General features: G+C 38.0%; 3 protein-coding genes across 3 annotated transcripts; 2 read left to right on the plus strand and 1 right to left on the minus strand.

Annotated features, from left to right (window-relative positions):
• Positions 1-799: 799 nt before the first annotated feature.
• On the minus strand, positions 800-4,804 carry ren (renin; the record flags this gene model as incomplete). Its single annotated transcript, XM_079467720.1, has 9 exons — positions 4,684-4,804; positions 3,953-4,103; positions 3,689-3,812; positions 3,453-3,571; positions 2,958-3,154; positions 2,734-2,856; positions 2,327-2,471; positions 1,556-1,654; positions 800-961 (listed from the first exon to the last, which is right to left on the minus strand). Exons 1-9 carry the CDS (start codon positions 4,749-4,751, stop codon positions 800-802), a joined length of 1,188 nt encoding a protein of 395 aa, XP_079323846.1. The 5' UTR covers positions 4,752-4,804.
• A 2,288-nt stretch (positions 4,805-7,092) lies between these two features.
• Positions 7,093-21,079, plus strand: LOC306900581 (protein bicaudal D homolog 2). The gene is made up of 10 exons (XM_079467705.1): positions 7,093-7,248; positions 8,231-8,517; positions 10,792-11,004; positions 11,525-11,677; positions 13,600-14,031; positions 14,190-15,041; positions 15,230-15,409; positions 16,677-16,828; positions 17,674-18,007; positions 19,866-21,079. The coding sequence occupies exons 2-10, from the start codon at positions 8,287-8,289 to the stop codon at positions 19,869-19,871; spliced, it is 2,553 nt and encodes an 850-aa protein (XP_079323831.1). The 5' UTR covers positions 7,093-7,248; positions 8,231-8,286; the 3' UTR covers positions 19,872-21,079.
• Positions 21,080-23,568: 2,489 nt separating this feature from the next.
• LOC306900300 (protein FAM107B) lies at positions 23,569-25,695 on the plus strand (the record flags this gene model as incomplete). The annotated part of the gene is made up of 4 exons (XM_079467118.1): positions 23,569-23,583; positions 23,699-23,781; positions 25,137-25,284; positions 25,579-25,695. The coding sequence occupies 4 exons, from the start codon at positions 23,569-23,571 to the stop codon at positions 25,693-25,695; spliced, it is 363 nt and encodes a 120-aa protein (XP_079323244.1).
• Positions 25,696-25,924: the final 229 nt, after the last annotated feature.

Below are 25,924 nucleotides of genomic sequence, written 5' to 3' on the forward strand. Positions count from 1 at the left end.
CTACAGATACTCTATTGTTTGTGAATCTGGACCGGAGGTTAAGGGGGGGGGGGTAATAAAAGTGCACATGCGCAGGAACGTTTATGTAGTTAAGATAATTTACTCAATTTGTCTAAAATTCACACAATAAAGGACATGAGTATAACATCACAACATGTGAAACCAGTTTATAGATATTGGTATTTGAATGTATTTACTACTATACACACAACATGTACTGAACGCAAACCTGAACATAAGTGCGTTTCCCGTTTGCAATCATTATTTGGACAGTGGACAAGTGCTTCTATATTTTCTTGGTGCACACACATAACAGTACTTATAAGACACAAAAATTATTGAATATTGCCAAAGATCCACTGAATAAAGTCAATGAACCTATATTTTCTAGTCAAACTTTGCAGCAGGCTACTGTGTGCTATTGTTTTCAACTGCTTCTTATTCATTTTTGCTATTAATAACCAAATGTCAAGGGAATGCAACATATGATTTTATTTCCTCTTGCTCAGCCACAGAAAAGGCTTTTTAAACCCATTTCTTCCTTTGATGTGAATTCATCCACAACAACTCTTTTGCTGATAGTCACCACCATTGTATCCCAAACCTAGATTATAGGAAAATAAATATGAACTTAATCGTCATTTAGGTCCTGTTCTAATATAATTGGCATCTGACCTTATAACAATATAATTTAAGTTATCTTATGTACGTTTGTTATTATAATATGTTATTAACGTGACTATAGGACTGCTGCAATATAACTTCAAGATAGGATCAATTAAAGTGAATCCAATGATTGTCAGACTGCTGGAGCAAAGCCAATGCGATTGTTTTTCCGATCAAATGCGGCATAATATCGAGCTATGAAGTTTGCTCCCAGTATCCAGAGTGGACCTGTAGGAGGCGGCACATCCAACGCTTTGAATGTCACTGTGCAGATGTCCTCGCCAAACTCTGACTGCTGTAGAGAAAATAACAAAGGGTAACATTAGAGAACAGAGAGGAAAGCAAGAAGAGAATGTAAATGCATTTAAAAAAAAAAAGTTGCAACAATAGGCCTAATGTGAGATCCAAAAGTCTGAGACCTGGAAATCAAAATCTAATTTTCTAACCTCGAAAACTTGAGTGTTTTAGGACTTTAAAAGAAAGAATTGTTGTTCTTTGAATTTTTTTTTTAATGAATAAAATATTTAAGACGACGCAGTATTTATAGTCATTCATTATATGAGCCCATTGTTACATTCCCTCCAAAGGTTCAGATTCTCTTTTATCCATAGAAGCACACAATATGTTCTCTGGATACATTCTTAGATCATGCTGTGATAATAAAGATCATCGGGTTTTGCACAAACTCCATGCCAGCTCGAGTGAATGCTGTCAAAGCAAAAGGAAACCAATCTAATTTTTCACTTACGCTTATATTTTCTAAAGGACAATATTAATGTCCAAAAAAAATTGTGGTTTCAGGCTTTTGGATCGCACTGCAGACTGGGGAATCTTAAAACACACACTCCTGATGTTGGTTATTTTACATTAAACATAAACACAAGAATACCCAAAGAATATAATCGTCTACTGTAAGAGGATATTCTTGTCCTCCAAGATGAAAAGTCACACTGGGTAAGGACTTGACCAGATCACAGCTCACAGTGTACTACAGAGAGAGCGAGAGAGAGAGAGAGAGAGAGAGAGAGAGAGAGAGAGAGAGAGAGAGAGAAAGGGGTGACACTACACTTCAAACATGATATAAGAAGGGCATAAAATATTATATATACAATACCTTCAATCACTCTGACAAGGCACTAACATACATCCACATTCAGTCCATTTTCTCACATTATTTACGAGACACAGCCAAACATGACAGACCAAAGCAGCTGTTCTCATGGAGTTGTGTAAGAGAAAAAGGAAATCGAATAATAAGAAACAGGATTAATCCTTAACACATCTTGAACTCTGTATGAAATGTTGCTTTCTGTGCGTTTAATATATCAGCATGTGATTAACTTCTACTATATTCTTTTGATATGTGAAAGCAATTAATCGATTATTTATACATCCTTCTTCACGTGCTGTCTTTGAAACTGGAACATATTGTTCATATTATTTTTAATATTCTAAGAGATATTCGAAACTCTGCCACTTCTGCTGAGATTTAGAGACAGTGTCAAAATATTGTCATGAAAGCTGAAAATGTAAGTTCTTGATTTTCAACTTGAATTTATATTTTAGGCGCAGAAAAATGTATTCCATCTTGTTAAGGCTCTATACCCCTAAACCAATGCTCATGAGTTAAGTTGTTTGTCTTAAGCAAGGCAGAATTTACCCCTCCCTCAGCCAGTTCAACGGCACCGATTGTTTTCATCAGAATAGATACGGAGGAGGCGGGACCTGTGATGTAGGAGGAGCCTGTATCAATAACAGAACTACAGCCCTCCGTGCAAAACAGCATATCTGCTCCCACCGAAACTCTGCAAAGATTCAAACAGACTGTAATATGTGCATCACAAAAACACAGTGTTTGAGTGTTGAAAGAATAAAAGAAAAAAGTGCAATGATGGATTACCTTTCTGAAATCTCTGGAAATAGAAAACAGGTGGCTACTAGATAGCATGTATAGACTGATCTGAGACATATACAGTAATGTGAAACAGATCCATGCAGGCTGAAAGAAGCTGCAGAACCAGAAATCTCCAATGTTGTGAGAAATGTATGGTAATAATGTAATGGTACCCTTTCATGAGGATCTCCCACTTGCCCTCCTCTTTGGTACTGATGTAGTGGAAAGATCCAGTGTGATAGTTTGGGTCTGTGCCACCCAACACAAGCTCTCCTCCAGGTATATGTGTTGGGTCCCTTATACAGACGATAAATAAATATGAATTTTATTATTAGTAAAACTATAGGAAAAGGTATTTTAACACGGTTAAGATATGTAAAGAAATCCGGATGCTTACCTGCTGTAGTACACAGAAAAAACGTCCTCTTTTAAGACACGCTGAGACATGATGCGATCAAATACAGGTGTAATTCCATCAATAGCTACATGTGGGTAGCCCATCCCTAACACACCGTCAAACTTGGCAAAGATGAACGGGATAGCAGGGAGAGCCGTTGCTTCGGCAAATACTTGGACCACTGGGATACCACCCACCTAAAAAATCATGGGTCAGGAATTAAGCCATCGCAAAACTATTGCAAAGATTTTGGTATCAGTCTTGGGGCGTGGTTAGAAAATGTATCAGGATTCTGATATCCATGGATCTTTACAAAGAGCTTTACTCGATGTACAGTATGTTAACAAAATTGTCATATTTGTCAATGCAATGCATTCATATAAATATCTATTTGACCTGATGATGTTTTTGCACGACATTTGAAAATGCAGCCGAAACATAATTCATTTCTTATTAACCCTATTTTGTTAATAAATCATTCATTCATTTACTCACAATAACCACATCCTGACTGAGAAACCCTCTGACATTTCCAGATGCATACTGGATTGAGAATCCTGTGCCGTTGAAAATGTGAGTGAGAGATCTGGAAGCATCATACCTGTTGTGGGTGACTAAATAAAATATATACAATGGAATAAAAAATGAAAATGGAGCAAATCTGGCAGATTTATTAATACAAAATTGTGATTTTTATGATATCTGAGATCGTCTTTAAGCAAATGACTCACAACAGGCTGTGTATAAAGGAGAACAACTTTGTGAGGGAACCCAGAGATTGGCAGAACCAGTGTCAAACACGACATTGAACATCTGCGCTGGTGAACCAATGCTAATTTCACCAAAGTATTGTGTCTGAAAACAAACAAGAGATAAAACAAAATACAAAGAAGTAAAATTATTTGTGTATACTACCACGCTTGGGTATGCATAATATGTAATAATGACTAAATAGTAGTATTGCTAAATAACATTGCTGTGTTTTTTGGTCTTACATCTAAGTAGTTGATCAGAGGTGTAGGAGCAGTGCCATTTTTGGGTGAAGGTTCGTTCATTTTTGGCATAATCTGAGACAACACTTGAGCTGGCGTGACACCCATTTCTTTGAGGGTTTCTCTTATGGAGGGCATTTTCTTCAGTTTTACCCTGATGGAGAGAGAAAATTGTTGCATTTTAGATTTTGCATAATCTATAAAAACAGCAAAATCGACACAAGAAATGGACTTCTACCTGTATATTCAAGTTATTGAAACATTCTCACTCACAACACCTGAGGTAGTAAAGTAGAATGCAAAGCACAACACCGGTAGTGTATTTTACTCAAAGAAGAAAATCCTGCTGCAAGATTTTGAGAAAGCTTAAACATACAAACTAAACTAGAAATTAAAGATTTCAGGCAAGAAATGTCCTTTTCTGGTAGAGCAACACAAAAAATTGTGTGGATTAGATTCTCAAGGAACACATGTACAATGTGATAAACATTATAATAAACCATAATTCTCTTTGGGTAAAATCATCTGCCAAATGTGTAAATGTCAATGTACAAGTGTGCATATTATCGAAAAAAGACCAAATTATAAAGCATGCCGTTTTAAATGCTGGATTTAAAGAAATATTAACCCAAAAATACTGTAAACAAATGTAGATTATCCAATCATATTACAGCATGTAACAACTGCAAAGAAAGTCCATTATCCAAAAGGAAATACAGTGTCCCGTCACTTACCTCCATAAGGCCTTTATGCTGGTGGCTGACAGTAAAAGTAGCAGAAGAGCCAAGCAGTGCACTTTCATTCTCCAGTGGGATCAAATCTCTGTAAACACTCAATAAAAAACACCAATTTACTGTATCTCAAAGTTCTTATGCCCTCGACTTCCTCACAAACTTCTTCCAAATTTTCCCTCCTTTTTAAGATATGTTTCCAGTGTTTTATACTATTTCTCCTGCACTCCACTCTGACCCTGACACCCCCCCCCCCCCCCCATCCTTCTGTCCGACCTTTTGGTCCACGGGAACATGTAACACACAGTGATTTAAGACCACTTCATTTATTAAAACGTCCTGCTGTGGACATCAGAGATGTGAATGTGTGTAAATTTCAAAACCCAATGGGGTCTGTGGTCTAAGCTAACCCTTATAGCCATCAATCAATCACAACATCCGTGAAAGCGATGACCGGTAAATTACAATTTAGCTGATTGAGTTATAGAGAGACCTGAAAGAGAAATAATCTCTGATGCCATAGGATGTGTACATTTGTAGTGCTTTAAAAGAAAAACCTTGATTGTAATTTGCTTTTATTGTTAATATTACTTATTACTTAATATATGCTTTTTACACTTCTATTGATAACATTAATGGACATCCTTCCTTACCACTCGTTTTCTTATCACATATTGTCAAATAAACTTCCATAAAATAGTCCCTAATCTTCATTTTGCGGTAAACAATACTGAAGTGTTTTACATGAGGAACCTGTTTTATAATTTGTTTATGAGTGGTTTTACATTTACATCACTGATCACCCCTTTGCCATGGTACTGACGGTCTTAGTTTGTTTGTAAGGGCAGCTACTGGCATTTAAACTCTCAAAGACATGTGACCTCTAAACCTGAGGGCAATATGTATGTCTAGATTTGGGTTTCCCACAGTTATGGGCAATGCCCAGTCTCATTCCAACTCATTCCCTGATACTTTCCTGCCTCCCATGGGTATGGGGAGATCCATACATCATTGCAGATGACATCTTTGTACATATTCATCTGTTATGTTGCATAGACCATCCAAGCTAAATGTTTTAAGTATTTAATTCCATCGATCGAAGCACTTTATAATAGTGTTTCTTAGCGAAAGCTTGAAGCTTGGTCAAAGCTTAAGCAAAACTAAGGGCTGTTTCAATATCAGATTTGTACTTTTTGGTGATTATCGTGGCCAAAAAAAGTATCTCAATGTCTATTGAATTAAAACAAATGAATAGTTATCGGTCAAATTCTTCTTTAATGTTTTTCTTTATTTAACCAATGACACGAAATAGGAGTGCTGGGAGAAAGAGTTGGGACACTTAAAGGGACAGTTCAAAGTTGTTCCAAACTTGTATAAAGTTTGTTGTTTTGCTGAACACAAAGAATCGGAAGTATGTTAGCTGGGTCACCATTGATAATCACAGTAGGGAAAAACTGCTATGGTATTCAAAAGTGCCCCAGAACTGTTTGGTTACAAGCCTTCATTTCAAATATCTTTCTTTGTGTTCAACAGAACAAAGATATGAACACAGGTCATATGGAACAACTTGAGGTCGAATAAATGAAGCCAGAATTTACATTTCTGGGTAAATTTAACCTTTTAAAGTGTTTAACTGGTGCAAAACAACCACCTGCTATGTTAAAACGTCAGCCAGATACTGTCAAGGAATCATTCAAAAAGTGTTCACATGCATTGCATTAATAATCACAGTTATTAATATCAATATTATTTTCAGAACTGCTTTATTGTGACACCTCTTATTCCAAGCAGCTGCGAGCACGCTCCAACGGGTTGTTGTTTACAGCTGCTTAAACATAATATTAGATGTCTCTGTGCACATTCACTGGCTGTGTCTCGGAGCCAAACTTGGATACAGCTGCTATTCAGCAGTTGCCACCCTATAAATGACATTTTTGCTACCCATGTTATATCGGTTATACTCCATTTAAGAATGATCAGTCATTAATAAATGAACTGCATTCATAATAGGCATTCTGAAAAATCATCAGTATAATACGGGCACTTGACACTTGCTTGTGCAGCTGAACTGCTCCATTCAGTGGATATTTTGGTTGCACTACCTTCTCCAACCACTAGGTGTCATATTGGTGCACTTAATGATACGCTACTACACAAACTACATTTATTACTCTTGTATTTTCCTATAATAAAGTTATTATAAGCTTTCTCAAGGGCTGATGGAATTTGGGGTACGATATACGCATTACGGTCATCCCACGAAAGGAATATCTCCCTCTCCCACTGTTTCTCGCGTGGCAGCACTTTATTCAAGGGGATGACTCGACCGGTGAGCACGTATCTGCGAATGAACCCAAATTATAAACCATTCCGCCATAGCACAGCAAAACCACATCCGCTGTACCATCCCGCTCTACAGCGGAAGTGCAGCCAGGCGCGTCAGCGCGCGTGCATTGATTCAAACGGCTGACTTCTGGAGCGCGCGCGCGCCGGTGAAGGGTTGATCTCCTCGAGCACAAATCCATAAAACCTCGCTGTTCTGAGCGATTTTCGTCATTAAATTAAAAGGTAAGACGCGATTAAAAGCGACATTCGTATTATACTTTAGTACCAGCTAGCTGAACTAGCTAAACCGAGCTAACCTCGCAAACAGATAACGTTGAACGAGCTAAGGCGGCTGTTTTGAGGTTTAACGGATGCTCAAGCTAACGTGTAAATAATGTTCATTTCAGAATGACACGAGAGTAAGTTGTCGCGAAATCGGTCAAACGAAACGTGTTAGCAAAGCGATGACAAAACTAGGAAATGACGTTTTGTAACTTTTGAAGTCGTCTCGTTAAAAGCCTAACGGCACTAAAATGGCTTTGTGTTAACATTGATAAGCTGTACCGGTGTCTGACTGCCGCGGGGGCTGACGGGTCATATACTGCAAATACTTCCTCAATTAATACATGTCAATAAAACTTCACATTATTGATGATATTCGCTCAAACCAAATACAAAATGGACACTGCTTGTTGCTGCTAGAGCATAACATGTCTGTTTCTGTTTACCCATGCGCATTGCGATGTAAATAATAATGACTTTCTCTCTTCCCGGATCACAAAAGAAGATATTTTGAAGAATGTTGTTAACTGGACCCCTTTTACTTGCATTGATTTTGTGTCCATACAATATAAGTGAATGGGGTCTGGTGCTGTTACCAACTTGCTTTAAAACATCTTCTTTCTTGTTCTGTAGTTACGTTGCATATGTAAACATTGGATATTTACTCATTCCAAACCAGTATCGCATTATTTCAGAACACAAAAGTAAGAATTTCTGAAGAACGTTGGTGATCACACATCATTGACCTCCATCGTATGGACGCAAAAGCAGGCGTTTCACAAATATCTAAGTTTGTGTTCCACAGAAGAAACGGTCACATGTACAGGTTTTGATTTGAATGACACGAGGGTGAATAAATGACGACTTCACATTGATCTCTTTATTATGTTGATTCAACACATCAAGCTGCGAAAGTTAACACAGAAACTATCACTCATTGCAGAGATGACAGTACAAGAGTGAAGAGTCTTTCAGTGTGAAGCCGAGGTAGGCCGGAGGATGTTGGACGAGGGTGATGGAGAGGTGTCGGGGGTCATTGAAGGAGTTGGTGGGCTTCAGGCAGAGGTGGAGAGGCTGACGGTCGAACTGCAGGAGGCCAATGAAGAAAAATTACAAGCTGCACGATATGGCCTGGCTGTGCTGGAGGAGAGCGCTGCCCTGAAGAGCAAACACAGCCAGCTGGAGGAAGAGCATGAAGCACTCAAACTGGAGCTACAGGAGGTTAGAGAGGTTAGTGAATGGAGGCTCACTCTGAATGAGATGGTATAAGTGCTACGCTGTGTCAAGAATTTATTTTCTAGTCTAAGTAACAACCAAGTATTGATTTTAGACGCTCCTTTTAGCTATTACACTGTTTACCTTAAAATTTTCTCTGCATATCATTTGTCGAAAGATTATAAGCAGTTTCTCTGTGTGAATCACATCCTTTCGGCCTTAAAATAGATGGTTTGGTGATCGGGATAACGATTTATGCTTCCCGCAATTAATCGAGCATAATTGTTGTGATATTAATGTTTTAAAAGCAAGCACAAAACTCCTTATAAGGTCAGTTCAATGGCAGCAGATTATAACATATGCATTGTTGACATTATTTGTTGAAATCATGATTATTATTTTACCCATGATCGTGCAGCCCTAGTTTGCGTACTCGAATGTTTTGCCTGAACACGACAACATAGTACATTCAGTGTCTAGGTCCAATTTTACTATTTGTGCTTGCCATGCAAATATTGCTGTTTTTTAATGGGTTTGAACACTCCACTTGGGTTTACTTTGTTACTGCCCAAAAAGCTGATGATATGATTACGATATTCAATTATGGGATTCTGGAGACTAATCTGTATTTATTTTAACACATTATTTACACACTGCATGTGAGTAGTTGACAAATAAATTAAACATTTGTCTAGAAAAAATGTAAAAACAAACTATTTATATTACATTTTTGTTTTATATGTTTGATATTTATATTTAGCATATAAAATAGCATAAGAGAGATTTATCTTCATTGTTAGTTTTTCCCCCTACATTTTTGTCACAGGACAGATTTGCATATAAATCTGTCAACTACCCTCATATTTTAAATGCAGTGTGTCAAACTAACAAAATGTTATCTAAGGGAAATCCTAAACCAAAAGTCACTTGTAGTATATGACCCTGCTGTCTGATCTAACATTTTATGAGGTGGGTAGTTTTGTGAATTCTAAAACAGGCTTTGCAAATAGGATGTAGATATGGAGGGCCCCAAATTGATATTGGAGGTGACAGCAACTCGCAGCCGGTCTGTGAGAACCACTGCTTTGTAAAGAGGACATGTCTTTAAAGGCACAGCCGATAAAGTAAAATTTATTGTAAGGGACAAAGAGAGTGAAAAAAAAAAAACAGTTTTATTAGCACTATATGTGGTCCATGGCGAAAGTAGTAAACCGTAAATCTGAAATGCCTGAGCTTTTTTAGTTCCCTGTATTATCCGATTTATTATATAAACCTGTTCCTCATAAATCCCTGATTTTGGAATCTTTAAAGTCCAGCACCAGAGCATTTTGAGGTGGATTTATTGTTGGTTGACAACCATTAGCTAATATTTAACGGATGTTTTACGTTGACTTGACCTATGTGCCACTGTGTAGACAAACTTCCGCCGGTATGAAGATGAGGCTCATGCGTTTCTGTATGTCTGATTAGTAGAGCATGAAATTGCTAAAGTAGGTGAGCGTGGTGGAGTGAAAAGACTGGAGTGAACATTGTCCATTGTACTAGAAAAAGCATGTGATGTCAGTTTTGGCACTCAGATGTTTTTACTGTGCAACAGTACTTTGACTCCAGAATTGTTCTTATCAATATGTACTGTATGTGCCGTAATCATGTCGTCTTGAAAAAGTATTTATAATCTTTTATGTCCGCTGTTATGAGATCATCGAATTCCCCTGTCATACACATTCTGTACAAATGTGTGTATGTGTCAGGCTCAGTCATCCACACTTCAGCCTGCTTTTTATCTACAATTATAGACCGGCACAAACCTGTTCGTACATGACTTAAATTGTAATGTTGCAAACGTGTGGCTGTATTTATGGCAGGAAACCTGTTAAGGCTCGATCCATCATCTAAAAGTGCATGAGGGACAATCTGGTGGACGTTTCTCTTTAAAAACAAAGGGGGCCTCATCATGAACTTTAGACCATTCATTGAAACGCTCTGGTTGCTTGGGATGCTGGAATCTCATGGTTAATGTATGTAGAGTTTGTATTGCCAGCTCTAAACACGATTGCAGATGTATACAGGCTAGGCTAGTAAACAAAATCCAAAATCAAGTGATAAAAAGCTGTGGTTATTAAAAGACTGTCAGTTCACGCTTGAAGTAGCTCATTTGTCAGTGCTCCGTATTTAGCCAGCCAAGTAAGGCTGTATTTGTTTATTAGAAATTGTCAGATGTGTGTCTAGTGTATTTCAGTTTCTTGGATTAGATGGCATTTATTCAGTGTTTAATGTGTTTGTGTTTAGGCCCTGGCAGACTCTGTCAACAGTCATAAGCGTGCAGCAGCAGATGGGGAAAGCCGAGAGGAGAGTCTCCTGCAAGAGACGGCCAGCAAAGAGGAGGCCATGGCCATACGCATGGATGAGCTGCAGGCGGAGCTTAAACAGGTCCGTGTCTTTCTGGCCAACGCTACGGCTGAAAATGACACACTGGCTGGGCTTTCCGTTCACCTGAAGAAGGTACAACACCTCTTACATAGAATGCCAGTTTTTTGTGAAAATGTGTCCTAGTATTCCTTACCACATATAATAGATCTGAGTACTGCGCCCTCTGCTATATAACAAGCTGATCAAAGTAAAAGTGGAAATCTGATGCTCTGTCTCCATGAGGCCTCATCGTGTAACAAAACCAGTTTGAGTTTCAATGTCAGCGGATCTCTTCTTTTTTTTAAGAGGAAAGAGATCACGGTCAACTATTTTCAAGAACTAGTCTACATCTGTGAATAATGGCGTATTAAACAACACAAAACATGCTTAAATTTGTATTCTTCCAACACAATAAAGCGTAATGGGGCTTCAAAAATGACATGGTGATAAATATATGTTAGAATTTTACATTTGATGTTTGAAGATAATCTGTATCATATGAAGCTACATGTCACCACAGCTGCTAAAGTTGAAGCTACCATCAAATATTCTTTGTTCACGTCTGAGTATATCTCTCAGTTTCAGTTTTAAAGGCAGATTTGCTTTCTTTTAGGATTGTGAGTGTTTGGATGTGGAGAATATGCGTGTAAAAGAGCAGCTGAAGGAGTACAAGACTCGAGAGGTCCAGCAGCTTCAAGACAACACTGAGCTGGAGGAGGAGAACATCTCCCTGCAGAAACAAGTCTCTGTGCTTAAGGAGAACCAGGTGGGTGACTATTGGTTTAAATTTGTTTACCATACATATGTTAGATTAAGCCTGGATGGTATGGTGATGGCATACGGCATAGAAGGGATGCATACGGAATTGCTTCTTGAATTACACTCTTCAGTAGTTCTGTGTATTTGTACATCTGCACTTTTTGCTGCAATATTTAACACGTTGAATAGATCCTGTTCAAAATAGTTTTGCAGTAATCTAACATGCTTTGTTAAAAGCGTTTGAATTTTTGGGTGGACACAATGTCCTGGTGTGAAATAGTCCTCATGAGAAATGTCATGTGACTTTGACAAGAGATGTTAAAAACATATTCAGAGCACTACAAGCACTAGTGTGGCAGTGTGTGAGTTTCAGCTGTTTAGAAAAGCCTTTCTCCTATGGGATTGAACAAGAGAAAGGTTTTATTCACTACACACATGAATATTCACAGATGCTAGAACGCCTTGTTTATTGGATGAAAAACTGGTTTGGTCAGGATGAGTTCATGCAGTTTATACACTAGGGCTGCCCTCCACCAGAGATTACTTAAATCGACTAGTAGTTGTTCATTTAGGCCACTAGTCGGCTATTCGCAGATTATGATTTTAATTTCAATATTCATGGGGAATGGGGACAACAGATGATGGTTTAAGCTTCATGTATGAAAAATATATTTTATGTAACATTGTTCCAAATTACAGAGCAATACAAAACCATTGTAATGAGCCTTTAAAATATAAATTAAGTGCTTAAGCTTGTGCAAAGTGCAATATGCTGTGACACCGCCACAAATTAAGATTATACGTCTCAGTATAATATTTCTCTAGTGAACTAGTAAAACTTGAAAAAAAGATGAGGAAATATCAATTGAAGTTCCGAATTGCCTCCGAACGGCTCACTCCGCCCCTCCCTTTAGAAGAACTACGGTAGCTGATACAGGACTAAAATGTTGTTTTTGCTTTTTTGCCCAAGGGATATAACTAGGGATGCACCGATACCAGTACTCGGGTCTCAGTCGGATACTGTGCTCATGTACTCATAAAACTACCCCGATACAACCGCACCCCATACCACCTTATGGCAACGCATCTTCTGATGCAGAGTCGTGCGGAAAGTCATAAAATTCCCCGCGCACACCACCAAGCGAAAAGAGATCACGCGCTCTCAACGCTTTGCTTCAGCTTTCAGTTTATATTCTTACATTTTATCAATAAATTTAACTAGAATAAGACACTAGGGCTGTTACAAATCAAATCAAATAATTTACAACACTGACAAATTACAACTACATTAAACAATGTTATGAGATTGTTTTAAATATTGTTTTACAAAACAGAAATGTTAGAAAGAATGAATGAATCATTATTAAGTACTCGTATCGGCAAGTACCCAAATGTAAGTCCTTGTACTTGTACTTGGTCTGAAATCGGTGCATCCCTGGATATAACGTATTTAAAAAAACATAGATTCTTTTATTTTACATGATCTACAATTTAAAGAAACAACATCGATTTGGGTGATTCTCATCGATTCTTAATGCATGTCATGAGTATTATCTGTATTTAGCCTCTCGTCCAGAATAAGGTGCCATTTTTAGAGTTGAATTTTGAACGTTTCAAGTTGTATATGAATTTCAAGTTCTTCATGATTTCAATGTGGCACATTTATAAGTAATGTTTGGTTACTCAAAGTAAATAGTAATTCAAAACAATTGAACTATTATTAACACATAATCATACTATTAACGTGCATGTGTATTTTATTATGGGGGGGTTCAGTTACCAGCATATATATTTTAATATCTATTCCATGTACATTTGTTTAAATTAAATTCTGATAACTGATCGATATTGAAGCAAATCGAAGTTGAAATGAAACTATATAAATAAGAAACAAATTGCCAAAATGCTATTTTACGTTTGTGTCTTCAGGTGGAGTTTGAATCTTTGAAGCTGGAGTTGACTCATAAAGAAGAAGAGCTGGATCTGCTGAGGGCACAGCTGGAAGAGGCTGGACGTCTGCGGGAGATCGCAGAGCATCAGCTGGAAGAGGCTTTGGAGGCCCTGAAAGAGGAGAGAGAGCAGAAGAACAGCCTGAGACGAGAGCTAGCCGCCCTAAACCTCAACCCCTTCGACTCCATCAGCCACCTGGAGATACAGCTGGACGATAGCCACGACGGAGAGAAGGATGAGGAGGAGATGGACAGCGGATACAACAATTCCAAAGGGATGGAGAAAAACAGATGTTCCACACCCAGGAGTAGTGATGTGTTCTTCAGACCTCAGGGTCCTGGGCTTGTGTCTGACCTGCTGAGTGAGCTGCACCTGTCAGACAGTCAGAAATTGAAACAGCAGCTTAAACAGGTAGGAGAACTTGTTTACATCCTACGCACATACTTCTCACTCACTTTATGAGCTGTGTTGTCAGTTTCGATTTAGAGTTGTATTACTGGAAATAGTTTTGCTGTTGTGTGTTTAAAATGACTTCAATGCAAATAAAAATCTTGTGGTTCCATCTCCAGGTGGAAAGAGAGAATGCCACACTCACCAGCACAGTGCAGGATCTCCAGCAGCAGTTAGTTCAATCTAAGAATTCCCTCAGTGAGCAACAGGTAAAGATGGAACAGCTGACACAATGTTTGGAGACCCTTCAGGGCACAGTCTCAACAAGCCTGGCTCCCAGAAACCCTCCGAACCAAGATGCTGAAAACAGTATCAGCTACTACGAGGTGGATGCTAAAAGCACAGAGGTACTAGAGTGCCGCATGCAAGTGGCAAACGAGGAGCTTGCGCGTCTTCGTGAGGAACTGAAAGCGGCTGGCGAGCACTCCAAAATCCTTGAAAAACACTGCAAACAGGAAACGGAACGCTGGAGGGGCGAAGCAGAAGGTCTCGCTAACAAACTTGAACAATGTATCGCTGCCAGCTGCCAGGACCAGGAACGAATAAGACAGCTGGAGCGGGAAATTGGTGCCACGAGGCAGGTCGCCACAGACTCTGAAGGTCATCTCAGTGTTGCACAGGAGGAGCTGCTTGCATTTTCTGAGGAGCTCGCCAACCTTTACCATCACGTGTGTGTAAGTAACAACCTAACACCCAGTCGAGTGATGCTGGATTACTATCGCGATGGAGCGCATCCTGGACGAATGAATAACCAGTCACAGCAGCACCTCTATCACGGATCATTCCGGAGACACAGGCAGTCGGGGGACATGTTTGCAAAAGATTCCTCTACTGGAGAGAGGGACATGAGTAATGGAGACGCGTCCTCCAGCTGTGGGAGTTGTCCAGGGTCTCCCACACTTGACTTCAGGGACCCAACCAATGTGCGCAATCTAGTGGCTATAATACGCTGCCAGATTAAACACTTGCAGGTATGTCTGCAACTCTGTAGTAAATTAATGATGATGTCTATACACTTTAAAATGGTCTGTTTATACTATAAAATATATATTCTGTATAGATATTGTGATTTGGTACTTCAACCACACCGAGTCATCAGATTTTCAAAAGTTATTATTATAAATAAATGTAAATTGTTATGACAAAATGATTTTTATAGGTAGCGGTAGACTTGTGCCGGCAGCGTAACCCGATGTCCTACCCAGCAGAAGGAGGCAGCACCGAATCAGAGCGTGACATAGAGGCACTGCTTGAGGAAGTTTTAAAGCTCAAGTCTCTCCTGAGCACCAAGAGAGAGCAGATAGCCACTCTCAGAACTGTCCTAAAAGCCAACAAACAGGTACATCACATGGTTGATTATATAGACGGTTTCAGCAGCAATATCATAAACAAGCACTATGTGACCCAAACTTAACTTCCGGATAGACCTCCGCAAAGAAACAATACCTATTGAGTAGTTTTAATATATTTTAATACAATTTGTATACGATAAAATATAAAGAAAGATTTTGTTATATTGCAGTCAAACACACACTTGAAGTTAACTTTGGTCGTCTTAATGAAACCGTTTAAAGACCGGGTTCCCACGATCGTTGGAAGTATGAAAAAATAAAATCATTTTCATTTTCATAAATACTCATTAAGTGATTATAAAATGCTCATCCAACTCAGAATTCTGGGTCCGATTCAATGTTCAAATTTGTTGTAAAATCTTTCTCCAGATATGTACATTGATAAAGTATTTAATTTTTGCTTAATGCAGTTTCTTTTAGATTATTTAATATCCTTATCCAGAAATCATGATTGATGAGTAATTGTTTCACTATTTTAACTAGTGGAAAGGTGAACAGTCAACATGAAATGGTGGAATGGAAATGTTCAAATGCCTATAAGATTGTATTTCTATTCAGCAATATATTTCACAGAAGCTGAACTTCTCCTCTGGCTACAGAGAATTTCTTCCTTTTATACTTTAGTTGGACAGAGCAGAACATCAGACACAGGATTACTGAACCCTTGTGACTTCTTTCTGACAGTGATTACTGGCAATGCCATACAGCATGATAAAAAAAAGAATTAAACTTTAGCCTTTTTTACACTTGGTGGAATCAGAATGTAAGGGTCTTGAAAACTTTAATTTGACTGCATTAACAGATTCATCTATAGACCACTTTGAAAGATGTGAATACTGGTCCAGAAGCACTTCTAGTTTTTATTTGATTAAATCTTAAATATGAAGTTTAACATTTTGATTCAGTTATACATGTTCTGTTGGCTTTATTTTAGTTAAACATTTGTGTAGTGGTAAAATGAAAAAGATGGACCAGCATTGTTTATGTCCTCCGAAGTGGTCTATAAACCAACAATTAAAAATATCCCAGATGGAATGCAAGAACACAACAATGTGAACAGCCTGATGTTTCTAAGCCTCTTTTTTGTAATGTGCATTTCATACTTAATGCTTTTACCAGTAATGTTTTAGAATGCCAGTCATGTACAGCACATGGGGCTTTTCTCAGCTAACATTTATATGTAAATTAACTGATTAAACAAATTGAAAAAAGATTTGATCGTCAGCCCTAATGTAAATGTTTTTTCTTATAAAGACTGCAGAGTTAGCCTTAAACAACTTGAAGACCAAGTATGAGACGGAGAAGAGCATGGTGTCCGGGACTATGCTGAAGCTGAGAAATGAACTGAAGGCCCTGAAAGAAGACGCGGCCACCTTCTCATCCCTGCGGGTGATGTTTGCAAGCAGGTATGATGGGATTACACACATACTAAGCATGTGGCGTGATGTACGCACAATTCCTGCTGCACTGGTTTCACACTGATGAGTGATTTAAGCATGTGTTTAATGTCTTGTAAACTGGTTTACGGTTTGATCGTAGTACATATGTTTTGGAAGAATTTGATGAAGTTTATAAAAAAAAAGAAACAAAAAACATGCTTCTCTTGAGCCATCTGAGGAGTGAACCGAGTTTATTTAGGGATTGAGGGATTTATAGTTGTACAGGCCGTTCTGTGGTGAAATATTGCAGTGTTTGTGTACGTTTGTAGAAAGTTTGAGAGGTCATTGGGATACAGTGCCAAAGAGATTAGACACTCATGACCCTCATGACATCTGTTTTAAAACTAAATTGAGCAGATTATAATCTCAAACCCTGGTCTGCCACAAGGTCTTTTCACATGCCGATTAGCGTGCACTCTCTTTGATCTCCTGTGCAGACCAACAGTAGAGATGAGGATAACATTCTATTTTTAGTGACAAAATAGACTACTGACCCTCCACTAACTCTTCTGTTATTCCATATAACATTCATCAGTTGTAAAATATTATTTTCAAGTTTAAATGCACAATATATATTAAAATGTTAAGATGTTTACATTCTGACCCATCAACCCAAAAAGTAGTAAATGTGATAAGATGATAAAGGGCGTTTCATTACGGGTTTCATTATGGTGCATTTCACAGTTACCACCCATTAGTTGATTTATTTGTGCTCATAAATGTTATTAATGAAGCATTTTATTCTTGGAATGTGGCGCCCTCGTGTGGACTTCCTGCTCCTTGTATTTCTATCACTCCTTTTCATTTTACAGATGTGACCAGTACGTAACCCAATTAGATGAGATGCAGAGACAGCTCGCGTCCGCCGAGGATGAGAAAAAGACACTCAACTCTCTTTTGCGTATGGCTATCCAACAAAAGCTGGCGCTGACTCACCGGCTTGAAGAACTAGAAGCACCCATCTACCCTCGCAGTAACGGCAGCAGCCCTCGGCACTCTCTAACCAAACATCTGACTAAATCAGGCCGAGCCCCCCGAAGCCCCATGAGAAACAGCCAACGCTCCAGCCCGGTGCTGGTGCCTGCTGTTTCACCCAACATGAGCGGCCACATGAGGCAGATGTCACACAGCATTCACTACAGCCCCGTAAGAGCCTCCTCCTCTTCTTCCTCATCTTCTTTTTCTACCTCAAATGAACTAGAGTGCTCTACGTCCACGCTGAGTTTAGCAACCACCGGCATTACACGTGACACTACGTTTGTGCGTAGTTACAGGTCAAGTTGGTCTCGCTCGTTGGATGATGCCACCAGCAGTTTGGGCCCATTTGCGATTCTGTCACGACAACCCAAGATTTATGAGTCGAAGGGGAAGAGAGTTAAAGTGTCAGCACCATTACGCAGTAACACATTTATTAAACAACGTCATACCTCTTTGACAGTGACCAAACCTGGTTCTTACTGTTCACATACAGTTGAAGCTCAAAGCACACGACTATCTAGAACAGATGATTCACAAATGGAGAAAAAAGGGAAAGTTACAACAAAAGAAAATGATCTGAAACCTTCAAAAAAGACTTTTCTTAAAAAGCAGCCTAATATATCCAAATCACAATCTACTGAGGGTTCAAAGGCAGCATCTATTACACAGCGAAATGTAGCGTCTTCTAGTGGTTTGCCCACTTCATACACTACAAAAAATACACCTTTGCCCTGTAGTACAAAAAGTTCAAGTTTAGGCTCCAGCCGTGAGTTTATGAAGCAGACAGGCAAACAGGTATTGATGCAGCAAACAGGTCAACACACACCTACACAGACCAGAGGAAGTTTAGAGTCGTGTAACCGTTCAATTAGTGCTAAGAAATACACCAGAAGTCACCTAAAGCATTGAAAAGAACCATACGGCACCATATAGAAAGCTTCAACGCTGTCAAACCATTAATTGCATCCAGAATAAATGTTTCTGTTCACATCATTTATGTGTACTGTTCATAAAGTCTCACGGAACTTATCGCAGCTTTCTTTGGCCAAGGTGCACCCAATAGGCTATATGACTGACAGGTAAAGCAACCAATCACATTTCATTCAGCCACGTTAATGTTTAGAGGCGTGAAAATTCTACACGTCTAACGGAAATAATGTGAAATTGAACTAATCAAATGAGGACTTTGGATGTGCTGAAGTGTTTGCAAAAACGTGTGCTTTTTTGTTTATAAATAGGAAATTAATATGCACGGTACACAGCATTACAAATGATGTAAACACTAACTTGGATGCGATTTAATCGGTTGGCAGCCCTATCTGAATTAGATGTTTGTTAGTTGTTCATAAACTAAACCAAATTTTACTTGCGTAGAATATTATAAGTTGCATGCATCTTTCTCATGTCTTGACACTTCAAAGATTCATGTTTTAGATGTTTTTAAGTCATGTTGCCGACAGATGATCACCCACCTAATTTATCCTCGCAGTGAGTTCATGTTTAGCACTGGCCCTAAGCTTAACCTGAAATCTGATTGGCAGTGTTGTTCCTGAACCAACAAGGAAGTTTTTGTCATAGGATGTGAGTCAAATGTAATCGAGGGTTTCAGAGTTGCATTGGTTGCATGCTGTTTATTTCCCCAAAACATTTTTTGTAGAAACAAGCTGATGGACGTCCACCTACAATGAACGTCTATAGTGCTGTAAAGGTGCAAAGTCCAAAACTGTCCGAATAATTGTTTGTGGTCCACTGGTGCTATATAGTAGTTTACTCACAAATATACATTCTGTCATAATTGACTCACCCTTCGATTGTTAATAGTGTAATTTTCCCTACCATGGCAGTAAATGTGGGATGAGATCTGTTTATCATTCTTCCAAATATCTTCCAAGTGGTTTAGCAGAACAAAGACATTGGGAACCAGATTTCATCAATACTTCAGTCTTACTATTGTATCGTTTCCTGTTTCTTCTACCAACATAGTATTTGACATGTAATAAATACATGAACACTTTTGTCTTTGCAGAGATGAAAACCTCATTGTCTACTCCCTCTGTGCTCCCATGTCTATGTGGACCGTGTTCATGGCCAGCTCATGAACACTCATACCCTGCAGACCTGCCCCAACATCCTCATCCCAGACCACACCTCATCGTGCCTCCCCTACTCTGCCTCATGCCCGGTTTTTCATTTATCATTTTTTTCTTTGTTTGAATCAAGTGTTTGCTTTAAGACATTGCAAGCTGAACATTGTCATGTTATCTCATAATGACATTATTAATGAAATATGATTAGATTATGGCATATTATAAATCATTGAAATGATTTATGAACAGTGTGCCATACCAAATACATTCCTGAAGATCAGTATTGTTTTAATTCTGAATTCTGTGACTGACATTTTCATTTGTTTTAGTTTTTGCCAGCTATCATGGAGGACATTCCATTAAGATGATTAATATATATTTTAGTTCATATTCTACATGTTGTTTATTTACATTTATGTGTAACTTACAGCAGCATATCAACTTTCATTCAGACCTCATCAAACCGTTTTTTCTCTTGTGCTGTTTGTTGATGTAATCTTTAGTTGAGTCATATTAGTTTTCATGATTTATAAAGATACATTGACAGTGTCAACAAATCTTTTGTAACCAATAATAGACAGAACTTTCAACTATGCAGAAATATAAGGAATTTGCTGCTATTGACAACTTTTGTTTCATGAGAAGTTTTGCTGCCTACAACAAAGGGTTATTGACCAGCACTGTAAGAAGAATATTATTATAGGATAGAGGTAAATAATGTTCTCGGTGACAGTTGTGTTCATTCTCACAACATATTGTGAATACATTAAAACGGGACAGATAATAGTGCCTTATTTTGGAGTTCTGAGTGAAAAGATACTTGGTTTAATGTTTGATTTATTGAAAAAGGTGGTTTAGATTGTTTAAAGATGCACCTGTAGTTGTTACATTCCTTTGCAACAGGCTTGTTCTGTTGAAAGCTATGCCTTTGCAAGATTAGTATTACACTGTTCTTGTCAGAACTTTGCGTATATTTGTGTATTTAAGACATTGTGTGTTGACCTACCCGTCTACACATCTTAAATTCATCTCTGTCAAGATATTTCAATAATGCTTCCCTTGTCTTTTTTAACTTGAATTTTATTGTTGACTTTATTGTAGCATGAAAAATTTATTTAGTAAAAATTAAATTGCTTCAAAGTTTGTTTCTCTTCGTGCATTACTGAGGATGTGGTTGTCACTGTATGTTATAATGTGTATGTTTATACAGTATAATATTTCTCTTTCAACACCTGTCATGCCTTCTGTTTACTACTCATCAAATGCTCCAGCCCCATCCGAGTTCCCAGACTCATAAATCTAAAGAGTATTGATGCTCTGTAGCTTTATGTTTACCCATCTTTACCTGAAGGGCTGATGTTTTATCAGTATGTCCTGTAGTAAAAAGATCCCTGAGCTCAGTGTGACAGACAGTTCTCTGGTTACACGGCTGAGAGCTTCTGTGTGTTCTCCTTTATGGAAACTCATTTTCTCTCTAATCGAGTGGATTAACTCCATCTATTATCATTTAGGTATTAAAACAAAAAAATATTGTTTACCTGCTTCCATTGGTTTAAATGTCCATATAGTTAAAACAAACAAGTATGTTGGTTTACCCAATGGTTTTCGCCATATTTTGCCCAACCATGGGTTTTAACATTTCTAATAGATTTTGTATACATTTAGCACATGCTTAAGTCCATAGCAACATGTATATATTTTGTATTTCTTTGTTCCCTGGGGAGTGAACCCACAACTTTGGTGTTGCTTTCTTGAGCTACTACTTGAGTGACAGAAATGTTAAAAGATCAACCCATTTCTTACAGTACATGTCTGTGAAACTCTGAAAACCTTTTTTTGATTTACTGTTCTCTACGTGAAATCGTCCAACATGTATTTCTGTGAAAACATAAACTTGATATCTATATATTCAAGCTTTGAAGAAATAGTTCGCCTAATATTTTTTCCTCACTCAACGTTTTCTTTGAGTGAGAAAACAAATAATATATTGACAACACACTAATGCCCATTAAAACTCAAATATGGCGGGAGGTCAATAACTTCTCATTGTTTCTTTCCAGTCTAGCTCATTGTAAAATATTAGATCAGAAACTAATTTTAACCAGTGACATTTCTTCGTATTAAATGGTCATTTTGACTTCCAGTTTATTTTTTGACATCATTGAATTTAGCGCACATATATATCTCTTCTATGTTTTTGTGAAGTTTAAACATTTATAATCTATTCATTTATTAGACCACCATCATCCAATATGAAGTTTATGCCGCAGCCGCCCCAAACTAACAGTGTTGGTGATTTCCAAAACCATTTTCTGTTTCTGTAATATTTAATCCAGCTGTAGGCTAGCCTGCGTGTAAACTCTTAGTCAAAGTAGTGTTTCTAATCCAAAAATATAACAAATTTAAATGTACTGTTTGACAAGAAAGGCAGAAATGTTTCAGTTACCCAGTTACAGTCGATAACAACAGAGACGAGTGAAAAGTACACAAGAAAACTCCAGCAAGAATGCAAGCTATAAAATGAAATAAGCAATTTTGAGAAGGTTGTTATTTGCCTAATAAATGACAGTAATAAATATTATTTTGTAGTTTTAAACATAGTTTGACAGATTCCTCAAATATTTGTGTTTTATCTTTGAGCAGTGGTCTAATTCATTTGTTCAGGATTGTGGGGGGTGAATTTAGTCATCCATCGCCCCCCCATCTGCCTAAAAGTGAAGTGTGTCTCAGATTCACTGACAAAGGTAAAAGTGGCACCTGTCTCAGGTGTCTTCCGGCTGTTGTGTGCGCCAGCGGGAAATAGCATAGCCTTCGCTCACTGTTGCTCAGAGGAGACCTCGCTCATGGAGCGGTGACACACTTTGGGTGAGTTCACAACTAAACGTTGTTATTTCGCAGTGTATCTAACATATTGACATTTCAATCACATTCTTGAGTTTTGAAGAGTCTGTTTGAAAATGTGTTTTGTCTATAGTAATGTCAGTATTCCCTGGGAAATCTCGAAACAGCTGTAATGATATTTGTTCTTCCAATATGTTCCTTTATTTTTGATGCCTTTGAGAGTTAAAGCAAGTAATTCACAAAGTTTCGAAAACAATAAACAATTAAAGTCACTGCTATGCAATATGGTGCACTATTACCTCTTGTCTTTATATATGTAATGACTGCTTTATTTATTCAAGTGAAACTTTATTTATGCTTGACTTGTTAAGTTTAACGCTTAATGCTTGACTGACTTAATGCCTTCTTCAGCAATCTGTTCGTGTGATTTTACCTGAAATGACAAGTAAATCATTTGTGTTCGACGGGCATTTGACCAGCTGATAAATTATAGATTCCCACTCAGTTGTAACTCAATATCTCCCCTCTTGTTCCTCTCTTTGCTTTCATCGATGACCCCAACACACAGTTTCCCAGCATGCAGCAGGATCTTTGGCTGAGGTCCCTTCTTGATACCTGTGTGTGCAATGAGATCAGCAACTGCACAAGCACTTGTGACAAGACCATCCGAACAAGACCTGAAAAATGCCTTATCCAATAGTGTCACCACCGGGCACAATCACGTCTCCAACTCAACCCGACCAGAACAATCCAGAGCGAAACCATCCGCAGACACATTTAATAGTAGTTCTTTGCATCATCATGGCCATCATCGAGGTTTGTTGCCCTGATATTTTTCACAGACCTCAGCCGTAAAATGCAGTGTCTTGTAGAATCTTGCAGAAATAACTTTTGTGTCTAAGAAAATGCAGATAAATGTGATGTTGTCGAGGGACCCTGTAACCTCAACAACCCAGTGAAAGCTTCACGAAGCCACCAGGAACTTCACAAAGAGCTGTTGCTGACCCACAAAAAGTAAGACCGTTATAAATATTGTCCAAATCACACTTTCACCATCTAGAAATACTTCAGAAGCGCTTTTGATCGAATGCGCTCTCTCGTAAAGAGTGTTTTAAGTGAGGTTGGTGAAAAATTGATGATGGTTGTTCTCTCTTTCTGGTCTTTTGTGTCAGGCAGCCCTGTGTGGACACACAGGCTGCAATCGTACACCCGCTGGTATTATCAGCAGCCTACTTTCAGGCCATGATGTGTCAGGATCTGTAACAGACAGGCGCTCCTCTGGCCTGCTGTGTACTTGATGGGATGTGTTTGTGGTGTTCTGTGACAGGAAGGTTCAGTTGGTTTAAGACATTGCAAAAATCCCATAAAAAACAGCTGGGGTGCCAGAAATATTCTGTACAATTTGAATAAATTATCATAAAATTACGGGGTTTTTTTCCTGTAATTTGAAGGTTTTTTACTGTATTTCAAAAATAACAGTAAAATTCCAGATTTTAGACAAAAATGAAAAATATGTAACAAAATAAAATAACAGTAAATGTAGTAAAATTACAGATTTTAGACATTATACATGAAAAATCTGAAAAAACAATTTGCAGTGTAGTTAAGACAACCAAATAATGTTTAAATGCATAAATTAAAGAGAGGCTATACTTTACTCTATTTACCTGTAATTCAAGAGAATGTTTCAACAAATGTTTACCAAAAGTTGATTCAGGCAGTATTGGACAATTCCAGTGTTATGAATGTGACATTGTCAGTTAAAACTTGAAATATAAATGGTTAGAGAAATTAGAGAGTGTATTTATTACCAATATATTGAAGCATTTGTTTATACTTTACGAAACCCCTGATGAGTGCAGACCAGATCAGAAAAATATTTGTCTATAAAGTTTCTATTTTAAAAGAGAGAAAATGTTATGCATTATGGATGTGACAAAAAAAAAAGGATATGAGAGGCATACTTTGTAGGATTTCTGTAAATTAAAATGTACAACTAAGGGAACATATAATAGTTATTTTATTTGAATTCTCCTGTGCCCTTTTATGAGGAATATGCAGCGTTGTGGATGTGACAATTCAAACCTGACTGTGGAAAGTTATGCTTTAAAAACACAAATAATGCTTTAAAAACTTTAAGTGACTTCACATGGGTATTTCATTTAAACCACCAAATATTGACATCCGACCCATCAGTATGGTCAAATCATTTTTCATCGTAAGGTTAACATTTGTATTGAACGTATACATCATGTATTTATAGTTTAATAAAAAGTATATTTTTCTCCTTTTAGATCATTGGCTTTTTTTAAATGTCACTTTTATTTCTGATTTTGTGGTTTTGTGCTTTGGTTCTTTGGGCGGGACAGAGGACTGGTGGTGGGCTGTAAACCAGAGCTTCAGGTGGTTCTGGAGAGGAGAAAGAGAGAACAGACTCAGAAAGAGGAGGGAGAGCAGAGCAGGAGTCCTTTGGAGCAAGTCCTCCTCAAACGCCAGCAGAAACATCAGGAGATGATGGTTAGTAGACTCTTAAAATCCAACACTACGTTCAAACATGTGTGTATTTGATTTAATGATGACATTGCCATTACATTTGTAAGTGTCTTTATTCTGTTGTCTGTTTCTTTCCCCCTCAATTACTACGGTAAACACATTTGTCACTACTGTAAAAATGTGAGATGTATTCAGAATCTACCTGTCATTTAATAGGATTTTTCTTTGCACCATCAACTTAAAATCTAGATCTTTTTTATGGAAAGTTTCACCAGACTTTAAATGTGTTTATAATTGCTTTAACTCTTGATATCTCAGATGGAGAAGGAAGAGGAGCAGAAGGTACGGGAGGAGGTTCAGCTCTTGGAGTTTGTGCGAGTGAGACAGAACCTGAAGAAAGTCCATTCTGCTCTGCATAAGAACATTCACCCCTGAGTGCACAACATGACTCTGGTCTGAGTAAAGCAATAATTTATCTGGCCATGCAACACCTTTATTTTGGAATAATGAACACAGTGTTTTCATGAGATCTGATTGTTCTATTCGTTTTAAATTAGTATTTTTGAAACATTTCACAGCTTCGTATTCGTGTTCTGAAAGGCATATTCTCCCTTGCAAAGATTTCCCATGGAAAGTCTACGAAAAATACTTATAGAGGGTCTTA

This window comes from Barbatula barbatula (genome assembly GCF_947034865.1).
Source record: "Barbatula barbatula genome assembly, chromosome: 11".
Taxonomy (NCBI): Eukaryota; Metazoa; Chordata; class Actinopteri; order Cypriniformes; family Nemacheilidae; genus Barbatula; species Barbatula barbatula.